The 24095-nt window shown below is 33.9% G+C and overlaps 1 protein-coding gene across 4 annotated transcripts in view; it reads right to left on the minus strand.

Annotated features, from left to right (window-relative positions):
- The window catches only part of CUNH15orf41 (chromosome unknown C15orf41 homolog), a 120622-nt gene that overhangs the window by 47129 nt on the left and 49398 nt on the right, over positions 1 to 24095 (minus strand). For all 4 annotated transcript variants that reach the window (XM_026051798.1, XM_026051797.1, XM_026051796.1 and 1 more), the window contains exons 6-10: positions 23533 to 23612; positions 23111 to 23160; positions 20006 to 20073; positions 15994 to 16059; positions 13136 to 13241 (exon numbers count right to left, since the gene is read on the minus strand). In XM_026051798.1, coding sequence (XP_025907583.1) covers positions 13136 to 13241; positions 15994 to 16059; positions 20006 to 20073; positions 23111 to 23160; positions 23533 to 23612 — 370 coding nt within the window. The remainder of the gene's footprint in view (positions 1 to 13135; positions 13242 to 15993; positions 16060 to 20005; positions 20074 to 23110; positions 23161 to 23532; positions 23613 to 24095) is intronic.

Below are 24095 nucleotides of genomic sequence, written 5' to 3' on the forward strand. Positions count from 1 at the left end.
ATTCCCCTGGACATTTTGCAGAGAATGATTTGAGCAGTAGTTTGACATGATTTGTATTCTTCCTAACGTCCCATCCTTTATCTCCTTAACACAAGCCAAAAGTGTCTGGAACTAGATGTTGTTTTCCTAACATTTATGCCAAAGCACAGACAATATTCCTGGATTCTTTTTCTCTTTCTTGACATACTATGAATGGTGATAAGAAAATGAAAATTATGAGAAGATCTGTGCTTAGGTTTACACTTTTGCTAGAGTAAGATGGATTTTCATAACAGAGTATATCATGCATTCATAACTGTAGTGCATTTTACCTTGAGTTTTAAGAAAACACTTTATCAGCTATAAGTTCGACCTTGCAGTACTTTGATGCAATATGAAGCTTCTGCAGATAGAGAATTTTACACATAGAAGCATCAAGTAATTTGCTTGGCAGTACCAAAGAGATCAATGATGAAAAAGAGATTAAAACCCCAGTCTTTCAATTTACAGCCTCTGCTGTCTACCATGTCCAGTATCTAGAGGAGAAAGCATGAGAATCATTGTTCCTAAGATCCAGAAAGCATAATAAAGACTATCATTCTAACTGGTTCTTCTTATTATTTGCATTATTAAACCTTCAGCATGCATAAGGCCTGATGTGCTAAGTATTGGGCAAATGCTGAAGGAGCTACAGTCTGCTCTACAAGAAGTTAGAYTAATCTTTCAGACCTCTGATAATACATGTGCACATTTTTCTCTTGAATGTTGGATTTTCAAGCAGTGATACCAAATGTCAGTTCTTCTTAATAGATGTTATTATCAGTAAGGAGAGTTCCTTAGAGGCAGTGACTATGATTTTTAACAAAAGAAAATAGGGGGAAAAAAAAGTAGAATAACTTCTTTGCACAGACAAGAGTAAAAACTACTTTGGCAAAAACTAAAATACTGTACTGTAGATATTTTTATTCAGTGAGCACTTACTATGCTTAACAAGTTATCTAAGTCACCAATGAGACTCAGTCATCTCTGGTATGACACACAGCAACTCTAATAGTCTAAAAAGTATTAAAAATTCTACTGCACAAAAGCTCAGGGAAAGAAAATGAACCAGTAATAGGAGAAGAAAAAAAAAAGGAGAACCCAATTTTGATTTGAGTCATTACAAGTCCAACAGAAGAGATTACAACTGAGGCTGTTCGCTAGGAGCGCAGGAGCTGCAGACCGGAGAATAAGAGTGTACGTTGTAGAGAAAAGTCATCACACCTAAGAGCCCCGTCACACCAGGTGAAGGAGAAGAAAGGGTCACAACTGCAAACAGAAGAAGGAAGTCTGGGGACAGCTTCAGGTGAGGCACTTCTTTCTCCAAAATAGGTAAACCACGTACTCGTTCTGCAGCCCCTGTAGGTGAGGTAGTTCTAAATGCTGAAGCCTCAGGATGCCCAGCACTGCAGAAGCTGTGGGGAAGGACCTTTAAGCAGAGCAAGGTCACATACTCGCACAATACAGAAAGTAAAAAAAACGCAAATGAACTTATATAAAAATGTCATTTATATTATGCTGTGACCAACTGTGGTGTTTTTACACACAATTTATCACTGTTTGTGTTACCCAGATAACTGTTCGCTTTTTTAAAAAATAATTAAAAGTATATAACAAATTAAAAAAAGACATAAAATAAACTAAGAAAACCTGAAATATCTCTTAATATGTATCTATATGTTAAAAGCTAAAGAACATATAGCTACATAAACAAAACCATCACTGCTGTGCAGAAAGCAGAATATTTTCACAATTATTTTTCCTCTTTGGAAACATAGAGGACTCTTACTACAGTAACACTTTGAAATTTTATAACATTTTGGATTTCTTTGATATGAAAGTCTTTTTTTTTATTTTTTTAATTATATCTATTTCCCGAAAGGTCTTTAAAGGCTCTACAAACTACCTTGCATTTTATTACTGCTGACAGTTATCTAAACCATGCTTGAATGCCCTCTTTATCCTTTAGTGAACAATTGAAAGATCATATGCTAAGAGACTTRTGCTTTCTCTTCTTCTCGCCCTATAATTAAGGCATTTTAATACATTTCCTCATAGCAGTTAAGAAAGCACAATGTTAAAAATTAATGAAATGAGACAATTTTGAGTTCAGCAACCATAAATATATACAACATAAATTTGTCTCAATTGTAGATATGAAAAAAAAAACCCTTCCTGAAATCACATGATGAGATTACAGAATTGCCAAGATTCTGCTTTTGCTGTCCGAGGGTATTTAAATGATGTATGGAAATCTGACAATACCATGGTKTTGTAAGATACCCTACAAGACTGGTAAACATTTCTGTCAAACACTCATTTTCCACTGGTTTTAGTATCTTTTCATTTATTTTAAAAATATACATATATATATTTATGTATAAGAAGAAGTATTRCTGGAGATGCTAAAATGGGGGAGTGAGAGAAAGCAGGAAAAGACATGAAGAAAAAAAACCACAGTAAATTGATTGTAAAAATAATCTGACATATGTAAAATACCAGCAGTATTTCATTAATGACTATTAATGGTTACACACCTGGATTGGASTTTTTACAAAATAGAGTTCATTATATTCACATATCATACATTTGTGGAACACAGACATATAAGGTTTTTTCAAGTAGTAAAAGGAATTATATGTTTATAGACACAATATCTTTTCTATATGCCATTGAAAATAAGGTGAAAAATACAATGGTATCAAAGGAACACCATTATTAAGTTTTTCCAAGAAGTTACTAGTAATGAGCAAGTCATACTTCTCGTCTTTTAAAACTAAATCAAGTTTCTGAGGCAGAAATTCTTTATGCTGCCTYAACAAAATGTTGAAAAGATACAGTACAGCATAAAGCAAAAAGATTACATTTCTTTTTCTTAAAATAGAGAGGAAAAAGACATGAAGTTGCTCTTCAGAAGATTTTTTTTAAGCATTGTCAGACTGTTATATTATAAACAACCTTATTAGTCCTTTATAATTACAATAGGTACCTCTGGACAAGATCGAGCAGACATGACAAATGCTTCTGACTTCTTTTTAAATCGAACCTGGAAGGTCATCGCTGAACAAACAGAATGCTATACAACTGGGGCCGTAAATTGTGGTAGCTTACAAAAAGGTAAGTTTTTTGTTGTTAAAATTAAAACTATTCTTTTTAGGCTTTTCTGTGTACAATCAAGGATTAAGAGGAGTAAGAAACCGAGACAGGTTTAAAAAAAAAGATAAGTAGCTAAATAAAAAAAAATCTCAAATTTTAATCTTATACTATTTCTATCTGCAGCTGAATCTATCTGTCTCTATAAAAAATGTTTATGAAACACTTGCCTTATTTTAAGGGCAAAAATGTCCTTAAACGTAATTCTCTAATGAGGGCGTAACTACATGTGCATTTACTTTATTCAGTATTCTTATGATACTGTAAGATACCATGCCTTAAAAAAAATACAGATCTATGGGGTTTGCTTACTGCAAGAAGAAAAGTACACTAGTGTGTATTTCTCCCAACATTTTTGTTTCAAAATCATTTAACAGTACTGGTAGTACTTGATTAAATTTAATTTGCTTCAAGTTAAACAGTAACTCAAGTAACAGGAACTGGAAACCGACTAATGGATCTCATTTTTAAATCTTGTGTTTTAATTTGGAGAGGAAATATAAGGATTGAGTAAGAGAGCTATAAACTCCTGAAGAGAATTAGTGGTTTAAAACAAAACAAACAAAACATTCAGTTATTTTCCTTATAATTGGGCTAAATTAAACTGCATATCAACTATATGTATAATATAATACTCAGATCAACAGCTTTACCTAATAAAATTCTATTAGAATACTGTACTTACATTTTGAAACAAATATGAAATAAATATGAAATATGAATGTCTAAAAGAACCATACGAGAAGTACAACAGTAAAATTATCAAAATTGAAGCAAAGGAAATTCAAACTGAAATGTMTGATGGGCAATTAAGTACCTATTTTGACAATTCTAAGTGGTCAAGTTTTTAAAGTATGACACAGAAACCTTAACCTATCTATATGTGAGTGATAAATGAGGCATTTTGTGTCATTACATTCCCATAAATCACTTTCTTTAACTGCTGATGGCTTTTATCAGGTCTAACCTTTTCAAGCTTCTATCAGAGTGCTAACATTTTCAACTTTGACACATATGCAGTTTACAAATTCTGCAGCTGATTAACTCTGGACAGAAGCTCACTGCCATCATTGTCTTCTTCCAGTTGGGTTACAGCTTCAGTGTCTCAAAAACTCACATGTATTCCTCATAGGCCACAAAAATCTCACTTTGTATATTGGGCTGTGCTGCAAAGCCTGYACAAGACATTTCTTCTTTTGAAATGGATAAATGAGACTGTACTTTCAGAATGACTCTTCTGTAGAAAGTAAGCCTGAAATATGTACACTTTTCACTATTTTGAAATCAAGTACAACATTCCAAATAAAGTGGCATATAATTTCTCAGCAGAGAGAAGTCCGCAAAATAATATGATCAATTTATTTTAGATTACCTTATAATATAAACAGAATTTTTGATCAAATTAATACTCCTGTTTACATCAAGATTGTGGCTAAAGTCTGTGAAGTTAAGAAGTAATAGTAATAAAAAATGTTGAAAGAACAAAATATTTCAAGATGTTTTACACATATAACARAAAATGTTGCAAATTGTAAGATGATCGTGATCACTGGTTCTCAAATCTTTTTGTGGGATCCCTCACCGAACTCATAGTTCAGTCTCTTGTCTGAACTATCCTGCAACTTTCAAAGACTCTAATCTCAGCACTATAGCCCTTAGCAYGTGATATGAATTTAACCATGAGAACAAACAAAGAACACAGTAAATGCATTATCAGAAAAGAAATAGAGGAAGTAATGTTTTATCATGAGTAAGTGAACCCACAGATTTCAAGGAACACTTCCTTTCTATAGAAACTAAGATTAAAATACATATCTGCATGACACCAAGTCGATCTTTTTCTGARTAGCTGATAAAAATCCATCTAGATGTCTTATTTCAAAAACATTCTAACTTACTGTACTATATTAAGGAGATTGCTCAATGGTACTTTGGTAACTAAAGTACAATGGTACTTTATGTTTTAGCAGCATCAGTAAACACTAAGTATACACTAAGAGTTATACGAAATGTATATATATCACTATTTTTAAATTAAAAATGTACAAAGTGCTATTAATTTCATGTATAAAAAGCAGCAGTGAAATGTTCAAGGAAATACCTTTGCAAGATGTAATTGATATGGACATTGAAATAAAGCTCAAGTTTAAAGAGATATTGTCTTTGATAATATTAGTCAGATTGAAGAAATCTTCATGTTGCTTGTGTGACCACTGGAAGCCTGGTACTTCAGATGGTATTAGTTTTGATAAGAGTTAACTAGACATCAGACCTAAATAATGAAACCTGAAGAGACAGGCCTGGACCACGCAAATAGGGATGTCCGCAGAGGCTCTCCTGCGGCAGATCGTCTCTCGTTAATAAAAGACAAATCTCAGAAAAACAGTGGCTGAAGGACAACTTTTTTTCAGAATCACAGCTAACAGCCTTGTAACGTCAATGTCTAAGGCCTATCCATGACAAATTAAAAGTCCTTTATTTCACTAATAATGTCACACATCAGAGAAGCTATGCAGTTACACTTTGACGATTCAGATGTAAATCCTGGAATGCCTATGAGTATTCATGACAAAGGCATATTTATCATTTAAAACAAAAGGACATGACTTCTTGATGTTCATATCAAAGAATAGTGATGGATGAGGGCATGCTAATCAAGTGACAAACCAGAAGGAACACAGATGTTTGCTATTTTGATTTGGGAGGGAAAAAAAGATCCCTTTCCCAAATAAGATACTAACATTCTAAAATTATACACACAAGTATATACATGTTTATACAACACACTGCATATGATATGTTGAGTTTGGTATGTTCCTAAGGAGACAAGCTACAGATAGTAATTAGAATAACTGCCAATTTACCTAAGGTCCAAAGAAGTCACATGCAGCAAAGAAAAGAGAACACTGGCTTTGATTAAGTCCAGAATAATTTATTACTTATAAGCAATTTTAGCTTTGTAATTTAAAAACTCCCAAAGTCATTGGAGTAAATTATTTTACTTTTTTTTTTCCCCAATTCGTTTCCTACTGCCTTATTTCTAGGATTAAGTTATGCTTATGTGAAATTACAGTTCTGTCATTTAAGAGTTGCATAAAATAAATGTAAACACATTCCCAAAATCAAAAAAGCAGTTTAGGTGGAATGCTGCAAGGAAGACCAAGGTGGAGCTTCGGAATCAGCTTTTTTATTTTGAGGTCTTACACTTTGGATGCTCGAAGTCATCTTGTTTCAGTGTCTTGCTTTYCATGTACCGAAAACATATCCAAGCACTTAGGCACATTTCCCAAGAACTCTGCAGCATCAGGAACTTTGCTTACTAAGCAGGAGGGCGGCAGCTGCTGTCGGGAGAGCCAAGCCTTTGTTCGAGTGCTAGATCTGTGCATGGTGGCAAAGCCCAATGGAGCCCACGGCACCTTCACAAAGTACTTGTCAAACCATGATAACATCCAGCTCCTGGAAATCTTGCTGACTTGYGCTTGCTTTTCCTTCCCTCCTTSTTTCTTTCTCCCTTAAGCAGGTAGCAACTAGAAAGCAAATCTCTCTGATATCTTCTCTGATATAATTCCTCTATGGGTGAACAACCTCTGACTACCTCAAAAAAGTGCCCCGTCACTTGTCACTTTGCTACCTGCAGAAATATTCATTGAACTGTAATATTTAAAAACTAAGCCCACACTAGCAATCATTTTGCACTACCGCTCAGAAGCCCTAGCCAGCTCTGATCAAGTGCTTAATGCAACTTACCCATATATCCTGAGTGTCCTCTTTAATGCAAGACAGAGAATTATCATCCCAGGCAACACATTCTTGTGCTCCGGAAACACAAATACACACTGTGGAATCTCATACAGTAAACAAAATTCAGGCAGTTTCTACATATATCTCTCAGACTCATCTTTAATCAAAACAAATTACTCTCACAGAGACAGAGAGGTAATTTGGGACTCCACACTGACACCGTATTTCTCTGTGCCTAAGTCAAGAATTCTGACACACAGGGAGTTTGCGTAACATCAAATGCGACGGCTGCCCATTACACAGACAGGGACAACCAAATCTACTCATTTTACACCTCAAATTGCACCTAGATTGTTCACTAACTTAGCCAGTCTCTTGTTTTCACATGCCTTATTTACTGTGAATACTATATATAATTGGCTTTTGACATTATTTACTTCTTTCTTGTATTAACACAAATAATTTTTTGCTCTAGATATAGTAGTTTATCATTTAATATATTATGGGATGCTTATGACATAACTAAATTCCTCCACCTCTTGGCTCTTTTTTGAAAAATTTACTAGATGCCCAATATATTTAATATTCAATAGCATGTGAAAATAATTTTTATGCAACTCCGATAGTTAGAAAGATAGATAACTCAATTATTAGATCATCTATCAAAATATTCAGATGTATAAGAGGCTACTAAAAAGATTGATGACTGAGAAAGTCCACTGATTCTCTAGCCATCATATTCACACATTTGGCTAGACAACATTTTTCGCTGCCTTCACAAGCAAGCTTCATTACCCATCGCTCCACTGAAAAGAGTTTATTATGAGGCTGCCATCTTGGCAAGACTATTATTTAGATGATAAATGTTGGGGGGGAAAAAGTGTGTCTCGATTTTTTTTTAAGATGAGCTTTTTGACAGATAAAACAAACAGCATCTACATTTCTAATTAACTTAAATTTGGCAGATACAAATACAGGTCAGTAAAGCTATGATATGCTAGTAGATTATCTTCTGCCTGAATCTTGCCCTTAATTTGTAAAATGTAAATTAACTAATTAGAAGAAAAGCAGCATTATTTGTGACAAAATGGTTCTTCTATTTCTTTGCTTTGTGACATTTATGATCAACTGTAGTCCTCCATTCTGACTTCTAATAGATAGATAATTATGCTTATATTAATTTATAAGGCTTTTAATATTTAAAACCAAATGAAAAACTTGTGATTTTCGAATGCTAGAGAGCACAATGCACCCTACAACAAGTAACTATTTGCCAGCTTCATTTCATTCAGATGTTATGTTGTTTGCATGTATATGTAGGATGTACACAGGTACAAAGATATTGAATTTAACATTCAATACCAGTCTCAAAAGAAAATCCCTGTTAGTATTCTTGAAATCTTCCTGGAAATCAGTGTATCCTTTCTGCACTATGTAGAGCAATAATAACACAATTGTGCTTTGCTCATTAGTACTAAGAGTTAAATTTGCTTTTATACTCCTACTTTATCCTCCCAAATTGTCATTTGAAATGGATTAGGCTAGCAATTACAGAATTACATGAAGGAAGAGGGAGCTGGTCATTCTTGAGTTTCAGCCCAGCAACTTGACCTTGTTAAATAAAGAAAATATACAGATTATAGGAAAGGATTCTTTCAACTTTGCTTTGGTTTTAGCTATTACAGGGTAGATAAAGACTAAACAATAAGAACTACATTGAAAATGTCAAATGTAAATGTCAATTAAAAATTACAAGGAATTCTGAAAGGTAAGGTCTGTGGGGGGGTTGACATTCTTTGACATAGTGGAGTGTCTGCGACCAGGCCCTTGGCAAGCAGAGCAGCATCCACGCTGTCAGCTCTTATCGTACATAAACTTAGATGCTTGTCTAATCTGAATGAGAAATACCAGGGAAATTGGAGCTGAAGCCTAGCAGTAATGTAGATGGAGGCTGAAAATGCTCTGTCTGCAGTACGTGCGAGGCTTTTGTGACATGACAGTATTTGAGACAGTATAGAAAAAATATAAGGAAAAAATAATTTAAAGAAAGCTATACAGTGCTTCACTTTTAAAATTGAGAATGTAGCAACCTAGTGGTAAAACAAGTTTAAGTACTAGAAGAAATTGGTAATAAAAAATGTGATTTAACGTCCATATTGAATACAGTTAAAGAAAAAGCATTAAAGTGTATATTTAATTAACCTAAATCATTCCAATGTAAATGCTAATATGTACAGAGGGTGGTCTGTTCTTTGCTTTGACAAACTGAAATTTGTTACAAAATAAAACAGACAAAAGTGATCATCAAAACAATTAACATTATAGCAATGCTAACCATGAGCTATGGTTTCCACAAGAAATGTCTTCATGGTCTACTGCTGAATGACTTTGTTAAAGGGGAAACCATCGGTGAAATATTAAAACATTACCTTGGAGCTGAAGTTAAAAAAAAATAAAAACTGCATCAACTATATGTTCATTTTGATACTGTTCAGGTGTCACTGAATAAAGATCTTGTTTAACATTGCTCTGCTAATTGGAGTAAACGGGGAGGAAGGGAGAAGCAAAGCAGAAATCTGTGTGTGTGAGATTCAAGAGCACTAGATAGCTCACAAATCCTAAGTCCCTCAGTGTTGCAGTAAGGTCAAAACCTTTCAGCATTGTACCAGCRTGTCAAAATATGTCAACAAACCATCATACTGCAAGAAGAGGAATGACCTTTCAGTTCTTTATGTTTGGGCTGCCAATGAAGCTTTGGATACTGGGTATGCATGAGCAGTTTTCCTAGCCACTTGACAAATGCAACTCCCAAGGTTTCTGCCAAGTCAAGTTGTTAAACTCCTGGCTTTCAACTTACCAATACAACTTTGGAGACCATTTGCAATAGGAGAACATTGATGCTGTTATAGACAGAACAGACATCTATAGATATGTAGTACAATTCCCTCTCTTCCCGTATCATCTACAACTACACAGCAAGTATTAAATAATCTTCACAGTGGCGTATGTTAAAACTTTTAAAATAGCTGTATACAAAAAAAAGTGTATCGTTTTTATGCTTTGATTCAGTCTTTGCTCACATACGATTCATCCTTTTAGTCAACAAAAAACGCACTCACACAAAATATCCCCCCCAAAATAAAACCACATCAGCTATGTTTGTGACTGAAATGGAATCTTACATGATTTTTCCCTTGCTATTTATCTGAAATATCTTTTTAATTCAACAGGACACAATTTTATTATTACAACAGTTAGTTATAAACAGAAGTCTCAAGATCAGACAATGAATTAATTAATAACTCATTTAATAATGAATTTAGGTTTCTAAAAAGTATGCGTACCACTTTAAAATTACTTAYGACAAACCTGCTCTTCTAATTCTTCTTTCAAAAAGTAGAAGCACACAACATTTAGATTACAAGAAAAGGGGGGAAGGAAATTAGTAGAGGGATGACTTACTATCCTTATGCAAAAGCAGAAGATGAAATGCTTCTTTCTCATTATGTTAAATTACCATTAGTCTAATATCAGTGTCAAATACGACATTTTGCTACGGTCTTCCTCATATATAGTGAAGGTTTTTTCCAGCTAATAACAGTGTCAAGCTTTCTCCTGGGAAATATAGAAATTATATTTCAGAGTGTACATACGTCTTAGGTTTGCAGAGAACTGCAAAAGTAAATTGCTGCATTTGAGTTTTTATCTTCTTACAGCAAGTCACTGACAGTACACTCACTAATTAGTATTTAAACTGTTTGTTGTTGATCTCTACATACCTCTTAGAAAGCAGCAGCCATGTCTATCAGCTCGGATTAACATACTTTTAGAGCTGGGACTCCAATTTTTAATTTAAGTCAGAGAAAAAACACACTAGTGGAAAAAAAAAACATAAGAAGAAGCAATATTGTTTTAAATTATGGAATGTTTTACAACTTGTTTTCAGACCCCTTTTTAAAGTGCAAATCTGGATCATTTCCTGTTCATGCTCTCCTTAGCAGTTTTTATCCTGATGGTTACAAAAAACTTATCAATGTTTGTAAGTGAGCAGTGAAAAACAAGTGTACAAATCAAGTCTGCTTTGCACATGCAGTTATCTGGTTCATACAGCAGCAGAGACAGACACAGCCCTGCTCAGCTGGAAACCACTGCTTGAGAGGAACACACTGAGCGAACAGATCCTGCAAGTATGTGGATCAGTTTAGAGAAAGTTCTTCCAAATGATAAAACATTTTTTTTTAATCTAAAYAGTCCTCTGCAAAATCCATCTTGTAATATGCAAAGCAAAAGTCAAAAGTTGCTTTTTCTTGTTTCTTCATTATTAGTGAAAGCTCCTAGTATCTAAACAGTGCCTTGAGTTACAACTGTGCAAACCCACTGACATGGTACGGTTTGTACATTTTTAATGGGAAGCTTAATTTGAAGATGAGGTTGCAGTGTAGCACTGCAATTGAAAATTGCTTAACAATACCATTGATGTATGAGCCATAAAAAACCTTGCTAAGCTGTCCCTGCAGAACTCAGAGTAATAAAAAGGTGTTCTTTTGCACTGAGGTGAACAGACATGGTTGACTGCATCTAGGGAGCTGTTCTGTTAAGTGAGAAAGCGCCATTTCTTTCCTGTCACTATAGGCCAATTTACGATACCCTCAGATTTAGTTAGCACAGAGTACAGGATTTAATGAAACATAAATATTGGAGCAAAGAAACCACAGCTATGCTCAAAAACTTTCAGTCAGATTGTGTGCAGAATTAAGCTTGCATCTGTGATAGATTAGGGAAAAAGAAAAAAAAAGGAACCTTTTCAGTCTCATCCCTATTTTTCCGGAAAACAAACAAGCAAATACCTCGATGGAAAAGGTCTAAAGCCTCTCCTATTCATTCCTTCAAATTATCTAGACATGGATTTCCATCTATATCTAACAGGCGATATTAAGAGTTCCCYGTCCAGTTTCAATTTCAGTTCAGCTTTAAATTCAACTAATAGTTCAGGTATACAGAAACCTAAACTATAGTGACCTGATGTCTCCATGATGACCCAATTCCCCTCTCCAGATCATCCATATACCTTCCAAAGAGGAAAAGYGATGGCACAGGTATAGCTGAATCAACTGGGAAATATATTGTCATCTCAAAGATCCTTGCATAAGTTGATTCATTACATCATTCAAAACTGATATACATTTTAGACATTGACTGGTGGCCATAGCCTGGCCACTGATGTCAGCATGTGCCACAGGTTGGGTGCTTGGCATGCTAGTGCCAGCATTCACACCGTGCTTCACATTACACTGAAACTCTCTTGAGAATACCGGGCAGACTCCCTCACCTGTGCTCTTCAAAATCSTTCATCAGAACTCTCCTTTACCTCACTGAGAATTTTTAGTAAGCCTGCAAGGGAATGCTATCTTCTTCTTGGTATTCCACCATCATATTCATCTTAATGCCATTTCGGTATCTTGCACTACATATGCATCTTTTGATCTTGTAGAGGATGGCCAGATTTTAGAAAAAAAAAAAGGTTTTTATTTTGTCTTCATAAAACGTCTACCACAACAATGGTCTAACCAGCGAGGATGCTTCTGGTACCACAGAAAGATATACAAACATATATCACAGGGACCTTTTTAAGAGTAATGCAGCATTATTTTAACAATCTTTATATAATGCCATAAAAATAATTATACTAGGAAAAACAAGCTCAAAAATTCTGTCCAGCATAAAATAATTTTCCTCTAACACTCCTACAGCTCCTTTTATTTTTTTTTAACTGAAGGTAATATTTGGTCTTACTGTAAAGACAATAGGCAGAAAAATAATTTTTATAAACAACACAAATCAACAGAATAYATATGATAAAATGACAATGAACGATATAGTTCTCTGTGTACAAGTCTATCTGCTAGACTGCATAGATTTTATGACAAGTTTGGCACCTTGCATATATAGCTAAAATATCACAGCAGAAACTTCCACCAAGCTCAGGCACTAAAAAAGTGAAATACAACTTCTGTATCAAAATAATTTATTCTATTATCTACTATCACTATAAAATCTCCAGCATTCCAATGTGATATTTTAATAAATGTAATGCAAAATATCAGATTAGTTACATACATTTTATTCACATGGTTTAATATCAAAGCCACTAGGTGTTATTTTATTCAGTAATTTTTTTTAAAATGAATATTATCTATCTATAGGAAAAAATATAGAAAAGTACCTATTCCAGTAGCTCCAAAACTGGTCCTGGAGGTAGGCTTGGTGGCTACTTTCATCACCAAAGGAGGCTTTGCTTTCAATCCAATGAATTATGTGTCCTTCAACAGCTGGGGTGATARCAGAAAATAAAAGCGAGTTACGAAAATCAAACTCAATAGCTTTTAYGAGTTCTATATTTATGAGTTGCATATTTACCCCCACAAACTACCATATGACTTATGTTTGCAACTGAGTTGTATACTTGTAAAAATATATTTCCATTATGCACATGAGWTATTTTCCCAAAAACTAACACAAAATATTTTAAAGGATAATTATTTTAACTACAGTTTAATTATATCTTATTCTAGGAGTACTCTATTTGCACTTATTCTAATGCAAACACAATACAAAGAAAAAGAGACCAGACTAAAGTGCAATTGCGCCCTATTTTTCTCCTTATTTTGCTTCCTAGTTGTCAAAAAAAAAAAAGAGTTGAAAACTTCTGGTGAATAACAAGGCCAGTTAGCCAAGCTGCTGAAGAGAGAAAGTTCTCAGCAATGTAGAGTGGAATGTGTGAGAACAGCAAGAAAGGTTATCCTAGACATATATATGYTCTTTATACTTCTGCAAAATCAGCAGTGCTTCATCAGGGAAAGGATGGCTTCTCTCAAAAAAGTGATTCTGAATTTCTGTTTCTCTCAATGTGATTTGATCCATGCCCTTCACTATTTTTTCTAGGTGAGAATTTGCAGTATTAATATTCCCTCCTATCTCTTTTTTTTTTTTTTCTTTCTAAATGGAGAGTCATGTCTGAAATGGATGATCTATTTTGGCAGAAGAAAACAAGAAGAAAAACCATCTAGTCTCCACAAAGCTAATTTGGGACTACTGAAGTCTTTGTCCATACTAATCCCAGTCTGACATGGGATAAGGTGCTCTAAGGGCATGAAGCCCCAGCCACCCATTGTTTCCCATTCTTGGTTCAGCATACAATTATTTGGGAAGCTTGGGTGTAAATAGTGTAGATATTCATGAAGTTGGTAGCCTGAGATCTGCAATGCCACATCTGCTCTGCTATTTGCAACCAACTTGTGTGGGCACATACAGTAACACCTCCTGATACCTTTAGACCCCAGGGGACACAACATTTGAGGCATAAATCATGCAGTCAGTTGAAATATCTAACAAATATCTGCCTTTCCTAGTTATTTATTGAGTCACAAAGATGAGGACACACCTTAGTTCAGATGTGACAGCATGTAGAAAATTATTTCCTGCCAATCTCAAATGACTGAATTCATGTGAAGAAAGTGCATGCTTTTAYGATATGGATTTTCAGAGACTGTGACCAATCCATGCAAATATAGTGATGGATTATTTCTAAACTTCTATCTAAAAGGATAATATTATAAATCCAAGAATTCTATTGCTTTTTTCCCACAATGCTTTCTCAAGCATTTCAAGAACTAAATCCATCCATTTGCATTTCCATTTTCATTTATTCAGGCTGGTACATAATGTTATCTATATCTGATATAAAAGTGGATATAGCATATCGAATGCAAGTTATATATAAAAGTCCAAGCCATTTCAGAATCTTCCTTGCCAACTTCAGAACTGAATAAAAAATATAAACTCATGCCCTTGATGGCTTCCTGTGAATTTCCAGAGATGAAAGTTATGGAAATAAAGTAGCAGGTATTAATTGAAAACTCTCTTGGTGTGTTTTARCAGAAGTAAATTGCAGGTCATGAGAACGTCATATCCCACAGCCTCAAATATGGACCACAAGTTACAAGGATATTATTTACTTTGTGCATACAAATACTTCTTAATGTCACTATCATAATTCTTTTTTCTCTCCTTTTCTTTTAAAACATGGTGGTGCTGAAGGTCTTCACAAATTTTGTGAAAAAGCTCCTGTATGCATAGTTGGTTACATCCGGTATATGAGAGATTACTGTGTTAAAAGATGATATATCAAGAATTGCTGCGTAATGATGCATTTGAAAGTATGTATTTAATTTCCTACAATGCTGTAAGAATCCATGATCTTGATGAAAATCCCAACTGTGTCAATCCCACGAACAAAGTTTCAGTCGCACATTTGACTCTCAGTGCTTTCTGCCTTTTMATTTTTCTCTGATAATCAAACCAACCACACTTGCTATGTTCTAAGCAGGACAGGAAGAAGGCTTTTGGTCTGAAAGCCAGTTTACAAAAGGTGATTAGAATCACCTCGGATTAGAACTCGGATGTTTTTCCTTCCATGGCACAGTCATTAGGTCATCTGATTACCTTAACAATTTACATGACCTCATGACCAGAAGATGTGGATGAACTTCGACTTGACCTTTATGTCTACTTTTATCTTCTTGATTCTTATTATGTAGGCTATCAAAAAGCTATAGAGATCTGCAGGGTTTTATTAAGATGCTAAGCTGTGACAAAAAAATAACTATACAATGACCAACTTTTACTCCATGACCTTTAGGTATAATGGTATTATTTCTAAGACTGCTTTGAATTTAACTGGGTCTAGAAGCTCAAAAGCACTGTAATTATTTCAGAGTTCACAAGGACAATAGATGTTGTAGGTTAGACAAGAGTGGGGTTTTGGGGACTCTTGTTGCCTTTTTTGGGGTATTATGATGCAAACATGTGCAAAGAATGATGAGGAAATATCAAGGAATATTACTTATGATCAAACCTCTGTGATGCAAACTAGAACTTGCAACTACTGRTCAAATTCTGTAAAATCATAATAATCTACTGTATTATCTTATAATATACTTTACCTTCTCATGTCTTAAGTAACTAATATTTTAGTATAAATATTTCTACACAAAATAAAAAAAAATCTTGGAAAAGACTTACCTACTGGTACTTCTAAAATAAAGTCTGGTGTTTTGTCATAACCCTTTGCACGAAGCTGATCTTCAGCTATACACAGGGAACAAGAACTATTGTTTATAAAACTAATCTATTAAGTAGAAAGCAGTATAATTATTTTTCTTTTAAATAGGAGTGCAAGTATTATTAATGCAGTCATACATATCTTTCTTATGCATGCAATGCTGTGTCAGATTAAATGAACCTTCATAGAAAACCTGAAGCATGGATATAAAAGTGCTGCTTTGTCATTTCTGCATTTTATGTCTTCATTATAAACATCATTAATTCAAGCTGTCATACAGTATTATATAACTCCCCMAAAATTCAAAATAAATATATTTGCTGATTGAAAGAAGAGTCTCCTCACTTTAAGAAGCTCGTAGAGATTAAGCCTACCAAAACAAAAAATATGACCTGCCAGGATTTTATTTTAATATTAACACGAAGTTGTTTAAAAGCAAGAACAAAAACCTTCTTTTCCAGATGGACATCTATCAGAAGACAGAAGACACAATTTTAATTTCTCTTGCGTCCTGCATAATGTTGAATTTATCTGATTTTGAAGAATACAAAGATTAAACAATTTTCTTAACATTATGTATACAACACTATTGCTTATGAATTTTAAGGCTTTCAGGAACATTTCAAGAAAAAATAAAATGGACTGAGGAAGATAAAACAAACAAAAGATGCTTGCTCTAAAAGAAAGGAAGATGCACAAAGTATTCTGTATTTTCTGAAGTATTGTCCTTGATGCCCAATACTATTATACTGGTATTTCTGAAACCCCATTTCTCCATTAGATTTTGGAGTGACCTGGTCATTCAATTCCAGACATGGCTTTTTGTCTTCACCCAACCTCAACTAATGGCACAACCTAGTAACAAGTAAGGCCGCGTAGTCCCTTAACACCTACTGGGCTGTTGACATTGTCATGCATCCTATTCGCCTTTCTACATCACCTTTGATTAAAATTAATGGCCCATTCTTACTGTTAGGTAGCTTATTTCCAATCCATTTATCAGGTTAGGACAGTAGTTTCATGGCCAATGTTCAGAACTCAGTTTTAGAATACTTTGTGAATATAATGAAAGGTCAGTAGTTTGAGCCCAAGCAACATTTTTATAACATAAAAAACATTCACAGCTTATAAGAAATTCACCTTTAGAAAACGAAATATTTTAAATATACCTAAGGCAAATTTTCTCCTCCTTTTTCACCACATGATAAATATCTTTTTTTTTTTTTTTTTTAATAATGAGCTATTATTTAGAGCTGGAAAACAGTAAGCTTGAGAAGCTGTACAATATTTTAAATATAAACTACAATCTTTGCTACCGCATTTTATAGCTGTTAGTACTTTTACTGAAGTTTGAGAATATTCCTTCACAGTAGTACATTATCTTGTAAGTACAAGCTGCAATTATATCAGATATTTGCTATTAAAACTTTTCTGGATTTTGAGTCTGATTTGCCTGTTGGTTATTTTTTTCAAACTCAGATTGTCAAGTATATACATAAAAGATATTTAGGCTAACAAGGCTCTAGTTTAAAACAACCTATGACTAGACAGTTTTATGCTATACTATAAAAATGAATTAATGTCTTAAGCAATTCCTTAATCTTGGTAAGAATAAAAAAAAAAATCCAGTTTCCTCTAAATCTACTTAACTATTACCAGGACTTAATTGTTTAAAATGAGTTAGAAAAGATGATCAGATATCTTGGTTGAAACTCTCAATATTTAAGAATATACAGGCAGCAATACAAATCTGTGTTTTCCATCACATCTAAGAATGGCTAGTATCACAAATTCAGGGAAATGGCCTTAAAAAAGGCAATAAAAGCAAGGACAATCGAAAGAACAGTCATTTCCTGGCATGCTGACTCAGCAGGTCTCTGAGCACTTGCATTACTTTGAATACTCTTCACTAGACATTTTTGGAAGGGAGAATCTGTCTGAATTGATCTGACCTTAAAGTATGTCCTGATCAAGAAATGTTTTTCTGTTGTGAATCTGTTGCTGAATATTGTCAAGTATATTTTAAAAATATTTTTATTATTCACATGTGTTGGTAGCAACATATGTGCATCCATGCTATATCTACCAATTATTTTGAACTTTCATATCTAAAAAAAGGAAAAGACCATGAACATGTTATTCTAACCCCCTCTTCCTCCAAGTCAACAAGTTTCAAGCTTTGCAGCTCAGACATGATTCTGATGCATCCAGAAGTCACAGAGATATTCTGTACACCTGAAAAGACCTTTTAGCACAGATGAAGACAATGACCTAGGCCTACCTGACGCCAGAGCACAGCACAGTGAATCTGAAGATTTTAGTTCTGATGTGTAGGCTTCTAAAGCTAACTGCTCTGAAAACAGAAAAATCCCCTCGCTGACCCAAAAGGCTGATTGATATTGTCCCCAAAATTATACTCGTGCAATTTATACCCACTCTGCCATCTGACCATACTTCTTCACTTGCAATACTCTGTATTGTCCAGGTGAATGCAGCAATACAGGAAACTTCTTGTTCCTCCTGAATATTTTCCTTTGTTAGGGATTAGTGCACTAATATGGAAACTGGCAGAAACCGGTCCCTCAACATACAGGACTTCAGTCTTTACTTACAGCCTAACAAAGATGGATTGCACAGAAATAATAATAACCATTCAGCATCTCTTAAATCATGACTAAACAATACTTCCGTACACATAAAATGTAAACCATATTTTAAATATTCCCAATTATATCTTTACATGCTGATGAGTTAGCCCATTTTGAAAATTTTGATTTGAGAGCACAAATTTCTTCAAGCTTACTTTTAAAGATGAGTTTGAAACATAACAAAGGTCATTAATCATTAAAATTTAAATCTAGTCTGTGTTCAATACAAGCTTGCACAAGGCCAAAGAAATGACAATTGTTGGGTTGAAGATCCATTAGTGAGTCATCTGGTTCTTCTCCTTATATTGTGATCAGATTGATTTCATTAATCTCCTGCCAGTTTTGATGGATGAGCGTCAAGTCAAGTCTTAAAGTTTTCATTGAAAGTGATTCTGTAACTTTCCTTGGCAGCTTGTTCTATAGTTACTAGTTCTAGCATTGTATTAGCATTAACATCACCTTTCCAACTGCAGATTAAAACCTTAGCAAAAGAGCACAGTAACTCCATTCCTTAAACATCAATTCTTTGCAAAATTTTACTATTTGTTTAAGATTTCCAAAAACTTAACTTTTAACTTTAGCAGAGATCATTTTCTGGTAAAACAAGTATAATTCCCTAATCATATGAATTTAGTAGAAAGCTGAACTGTAACAAAAGATAGTATTTAATATTGCTATTACAAGGAATCCAAGATTTAAGAAGTCATCATAACTTCATTAACACAGTAAGAGAAACAATGTTCTAAATATTAATCACTGTTTCAATGGTATTTATATACAGGTAATATAGCACAGACTCCAAAAAATATAGTAGAGGCTCAAAAAAAAAMCACTTTCTAAGAAATTAATCTTTAAAATAATTTAAGCATAGGTATTGGGAAAAGAGTGCTTGCACTGGTCRTGGAGACTGTACAAAGGGTTGAATGAGTGAATCTCCTCGCAGTTCTTTAATTCATAAAGCATTTTGCAGCTAATATTTCTTACGCTTCCTCCTAAGTCTCACAAGGCTTAGATTATGGCTAATATCTCATGACACCAAAAGTAATACTACAGCAGATATTAAAGCATTTTTTTCAGCTACTTATTCTATAAAATATTAATTGCAAGCCTGTGCATGTGCTGTATATATAGCGTATTAGGTAACTGAGTTCCTCCTCAGTTCTAAATCAATAAAAGATATCATGTACAGCATGAATCATTTCTTACTCTTCCTTTACTACCTAATACAACATGTGTTGAAGCCTTCTTTTTTTTTGGAAGTAAACAGTCACTGAAATCTTTGAAGCTAAAGACTCAGTGGCTAGTCTTTACTACAGATTCTTACCTATAAAAGACAGATTCTTTTCCAAAAGCATTTCCCGCAGCAGGACTTCATGCTCATGCCCAATTGCGCTGACAGTTTTAGGTTAAGAAATGAAAGATTACTTTGTGAAAGAACAAAATTCAGAACAACATCTCAGGTAAATGATTCATTCATGATAAAATTCATTGTCCCTCATCTTCATTTCAGAAGTGATCAATGATTTGAACACTAAGTTTTGAAATACTGTTTTTTCAGATGCATTTAGCACTTCCTGAAAATAAGGCTATTGCATACAGCATTAAGTTTATGAAATTGAGACCCATTACAGAGTATTTGCTCAGTACAATAGAAAGATACTTCTCATCTTGTTTTCACTTTTTCCAGAACAGAAAATATGAGCTTAAAACATGAGCTTAAATAGCTATTAAATTACTCTCTACTGACAAATGTATCAATTTCTCTAATTCAGAAAAGAATGTTTTATTTTTTTCTTTATACTCTGAAATTGATAGGCACTAAATCCATCTGAAACATCTTACTGTAACAAAACATCCTTTTAATTGATTTTTCAGAAGCATGAACTAACGTCAGGGATGGATGAAATAATATTTTACAGTGAAGTCCTTTTCACTTCACTGACAGACTGTTGATCCAATGTGCTATTCTTAGTAATATGTAGAAGTCATCACATCAAACACTTTTATCTGCCTGGAGGTCAAAATTTTATTCTGGAAACTTTCAGGAAGAATCTTATGGATCAACATAATTAAGAATCACATATTGAACACAATTAAATACCTAATTCTATTTAGAATAACTTCTGCAAACTATGGAATATCTTGTCATTATGGGAAATTGTTTAATTTCTTTCAACACTTTACGCTGAACAGCAGAAACTATAACTGTAAGCAATCTTTTCATATATATATACACATATTTTTTCAAATGAAACTATATCTGCATCTGTTACTAGCACTTACAGTACAAAAAAAGGGGGGAAGGGAATCAAATGAATAATGGCAAAAAATGCAAGACAAATGCTGCAAACAGAATTTATAATGCACCATAAGCAGAAACACTTAGACTTAGTCTATAATAATACCTATTATTGATGTATGGCAATGACCATGGGGCAAAACTTGTAAATAACCTCACAAGCCATTTTCTGCTCAGGCAATCCAGCAGCCTAGTTTCCCGTAAGCATCTGAACTATTACTGAAAAATAGCCTCTTGGCATTTACAAAGAGGTTGACTTCATACTTTAGTCCATGCATATATAATTAGATAGTTATATTTAAAATCAATATGCAATCCTTCAGAAGACATTATGCTTTTAAAACCTTAACTTTAAATTGATTTTTAACTATTTTATGTGCCTTGAAATTAACATCTAATTCAGCAACATACTTGCAGATAATATAGTCACTCAGCGAAGTATTACCAAACTTTTCTGCACCAAAGTAGGACTAAAAAACTTTTCATTAATTTTCACTGAAATTGTTATATACTGAGTAAATTGATTTGAACCATAAGCTGTAGAGAACAGAGAAGATTTTAGACTGCAGGGAAATTATTTCTTAAAAGCTATCAGTAAGCTTATATATGTATTACCTTTCCAGAAGACTATAGCCAGATTGTTCATGAAAAAATCTTGATCATATGTGCCAAATTTTGCATACAAGGTTTTATGATCAATAATTCTTTAAAAATGTAACTTCACAGATTAACCCACTTTCATAGAACTATGTTTAATGTTGAACGGCAAAACACTTTGGCAAATAGAGTTAGAACTCTAATGGCAACAGGACTGAGCCTGTAGCAGTTATACAGCAAATAATTCTAATGGAAAGAAGACATTTTCAACTACACAACCTCAACACATACCACAACCTCAAGAAGTGTGAGGAAAGTAAGAAGAAAAATCTTCTCTAATAACTGTTTCCAGTCAGTGTCTTGTTTCTCTCGCATACTTAAATGCCACTACAGCTTTCCTATCCTGTAACTACAGAGTGAAATCCAGATTTTTTTCCCAAACTTGATGTAGAGATTTATGCCAGGATTCTCTGCAGCTTGGCGGGGAGTTATCTTCCAGTCTGCTCAGTGGTAGAATGTCACAATTTTGAAATTGTTCCTTCAATAACAGACTGAAATAAAAGAACAACTCTTCCAGGTCATTATTAACAGATAGTGGGTCACAGGTATAATTCATAAGAAATTATCAACTTTTCTGTAGTATTCAGTACTGTATGGACTTCCTGCAGTACCCTCTTTGGATAATGAGGAACTCTGATTAACCATTTCATCATTTCTAAAAGAGAAAAACAAGAAAGAAAAAAGAAAAAAGAAAAAAGAAAAAAAGAAAAAAGAAAAAAGAAAAAAAGAAAAAAGAAAAAAAGAAAAAAAGAAAAAANAAAAGAAAAAAGAAAAAAGAAAAAAGAAAAAAGAAAAAAGAAAAAAGAAAAAAGAAAAAAGAAAAAAGAAAAAAGAAAAAAGAAAAAAGAAAAAAAGGAAAAAGAAAAAACTCAAGTCCCCTCTAAAACTCAAGCTGCTTTCTTCAGAAATAATGTCCTTTTTATAGATATCCCCATTTCCATTAGAAAGACAAGAAAGTAAAAGAACTGCACTTGAATGTCAGACAAAATTAAAAACATACTAATCAGTCAAGCAAACCCAACTTAGTTTACATTTGAAAATATTCCAATTAAAACTAACTTTCATAATGAAGCTGATACCATAATGTTGATCATTATCTATGGAATCTTGTAACTTAATCACAGAACAGTTAAATTTTGATGAGACCTCCACATATCACCTAGTCCAGTCCCTTGCTGAAAGCATAGTCAACTAGTGCTAGCAGAAAATGAGACGCACATTTCAAGTAATCAAAACCAAGTCAGGCATATGAATTTGCAGGCACCAGACTGACAATTCCTGTTGTCCATCTGATTTTTGTTGAAACGGTGTAAGAGAAAGCTCTGCAGTGACCCTCTAGTTGATTGAATGTAAAATAGAGGAGTATGAAACGTGTTTTGTGAAGCAGAACTTTATGTCAGGTTAAAGCTAGACACATCTCCACACAGTCTAAGCTCGTCAATTGTGCACCTAAAATTTTATGGGAAAGGATACTGTTTGATGCAGTCCACCAGTGGTCCATAACAGCAGTCATTCACAGTACACTGCAGACAAATAAGAAAGTAGTACAGTGACGGGCAACTACAAACTATTATAGTTAAACAGTATCTTAAAAACAGTAATTACTTTTCCTCAAAAATGCTATCAGAAGCTGTTCAGATTTAATCACAGAAAACARAAATTGCATGCTTTTATTCACTATAAAAGCAAGCTATTAAAAAGTGAAATGCTCCCCTCACAAATATTGCATTGCCATTTATGGTGCACCCTGACCTCAGTGATAGTTTATGATGACAGTAATTAAATGAGGTTTAAAATCTTTTACTCTGCTAGTCAGATAACAGCATTGCCAAAGAAAAAAAAAAACAGAAAAAAAAAGGAATAAAAAAGAAAAAAAACACAACCGTGATTAATACCTGATAGACTTGGTTTGCTAGAACTCCATCTGGAATCTGAGAAGGATCCCGTAACATACTATTTATAAGAGTCTTGGAGGCTAGTGAAATACAGAATAAAAACATACAAAAAAACTGTTAGCTTAGTGTAAATATATCACCATGCACTTGGCAGGAAGCGAGACATACTTTTTAAAGGAAAACACTGATGATACTGATACTTTTTTAAACTATCCAACTGGCAAATACAGCACCTACAAACCTGTGAATTTGTAGCTACTTAACCATTATGATATGATTTACTCTAATGGTCTTGAAACACGGGAGCATTTTATTGGCACAGGCCGAAGCCAGGGCCTGGTTCCTTTTCGCTGTCACTGGGCAGTCTGCGCCTCAGAAGCATCACACGTCGCTCCTAGGGAAACTGCTGCGTATGAAGGAAACCGCTCAGAATAACCCCTATACTACAAACCCTTAAAGAACATACATACAAATTCAAAGGAAATTTGTTGCAAACAACAAAGCGTTTGTCTGAATATTTGGTAACTCCAGTTCAGTAGTTTTCACAGTGATTTATTTATTTA

Source organism: Nothoprocta perdicaria, unplaced genomic scaffold (assembly GCF_003342845.1).
Source record: "Nothoprocta perdicaria isolate Ctin4 unplaced genomic scaffold, notPer1 scaffold_8, whole genome shotgun sequence".
Taxonomy (NCBI): domain Eukaryota; kingdom Metazoa; phylum Chordata; class Aves; order Tinamiformes; family Tinamidae; genus Nothoprocta; species Nothoprocta perdicaria.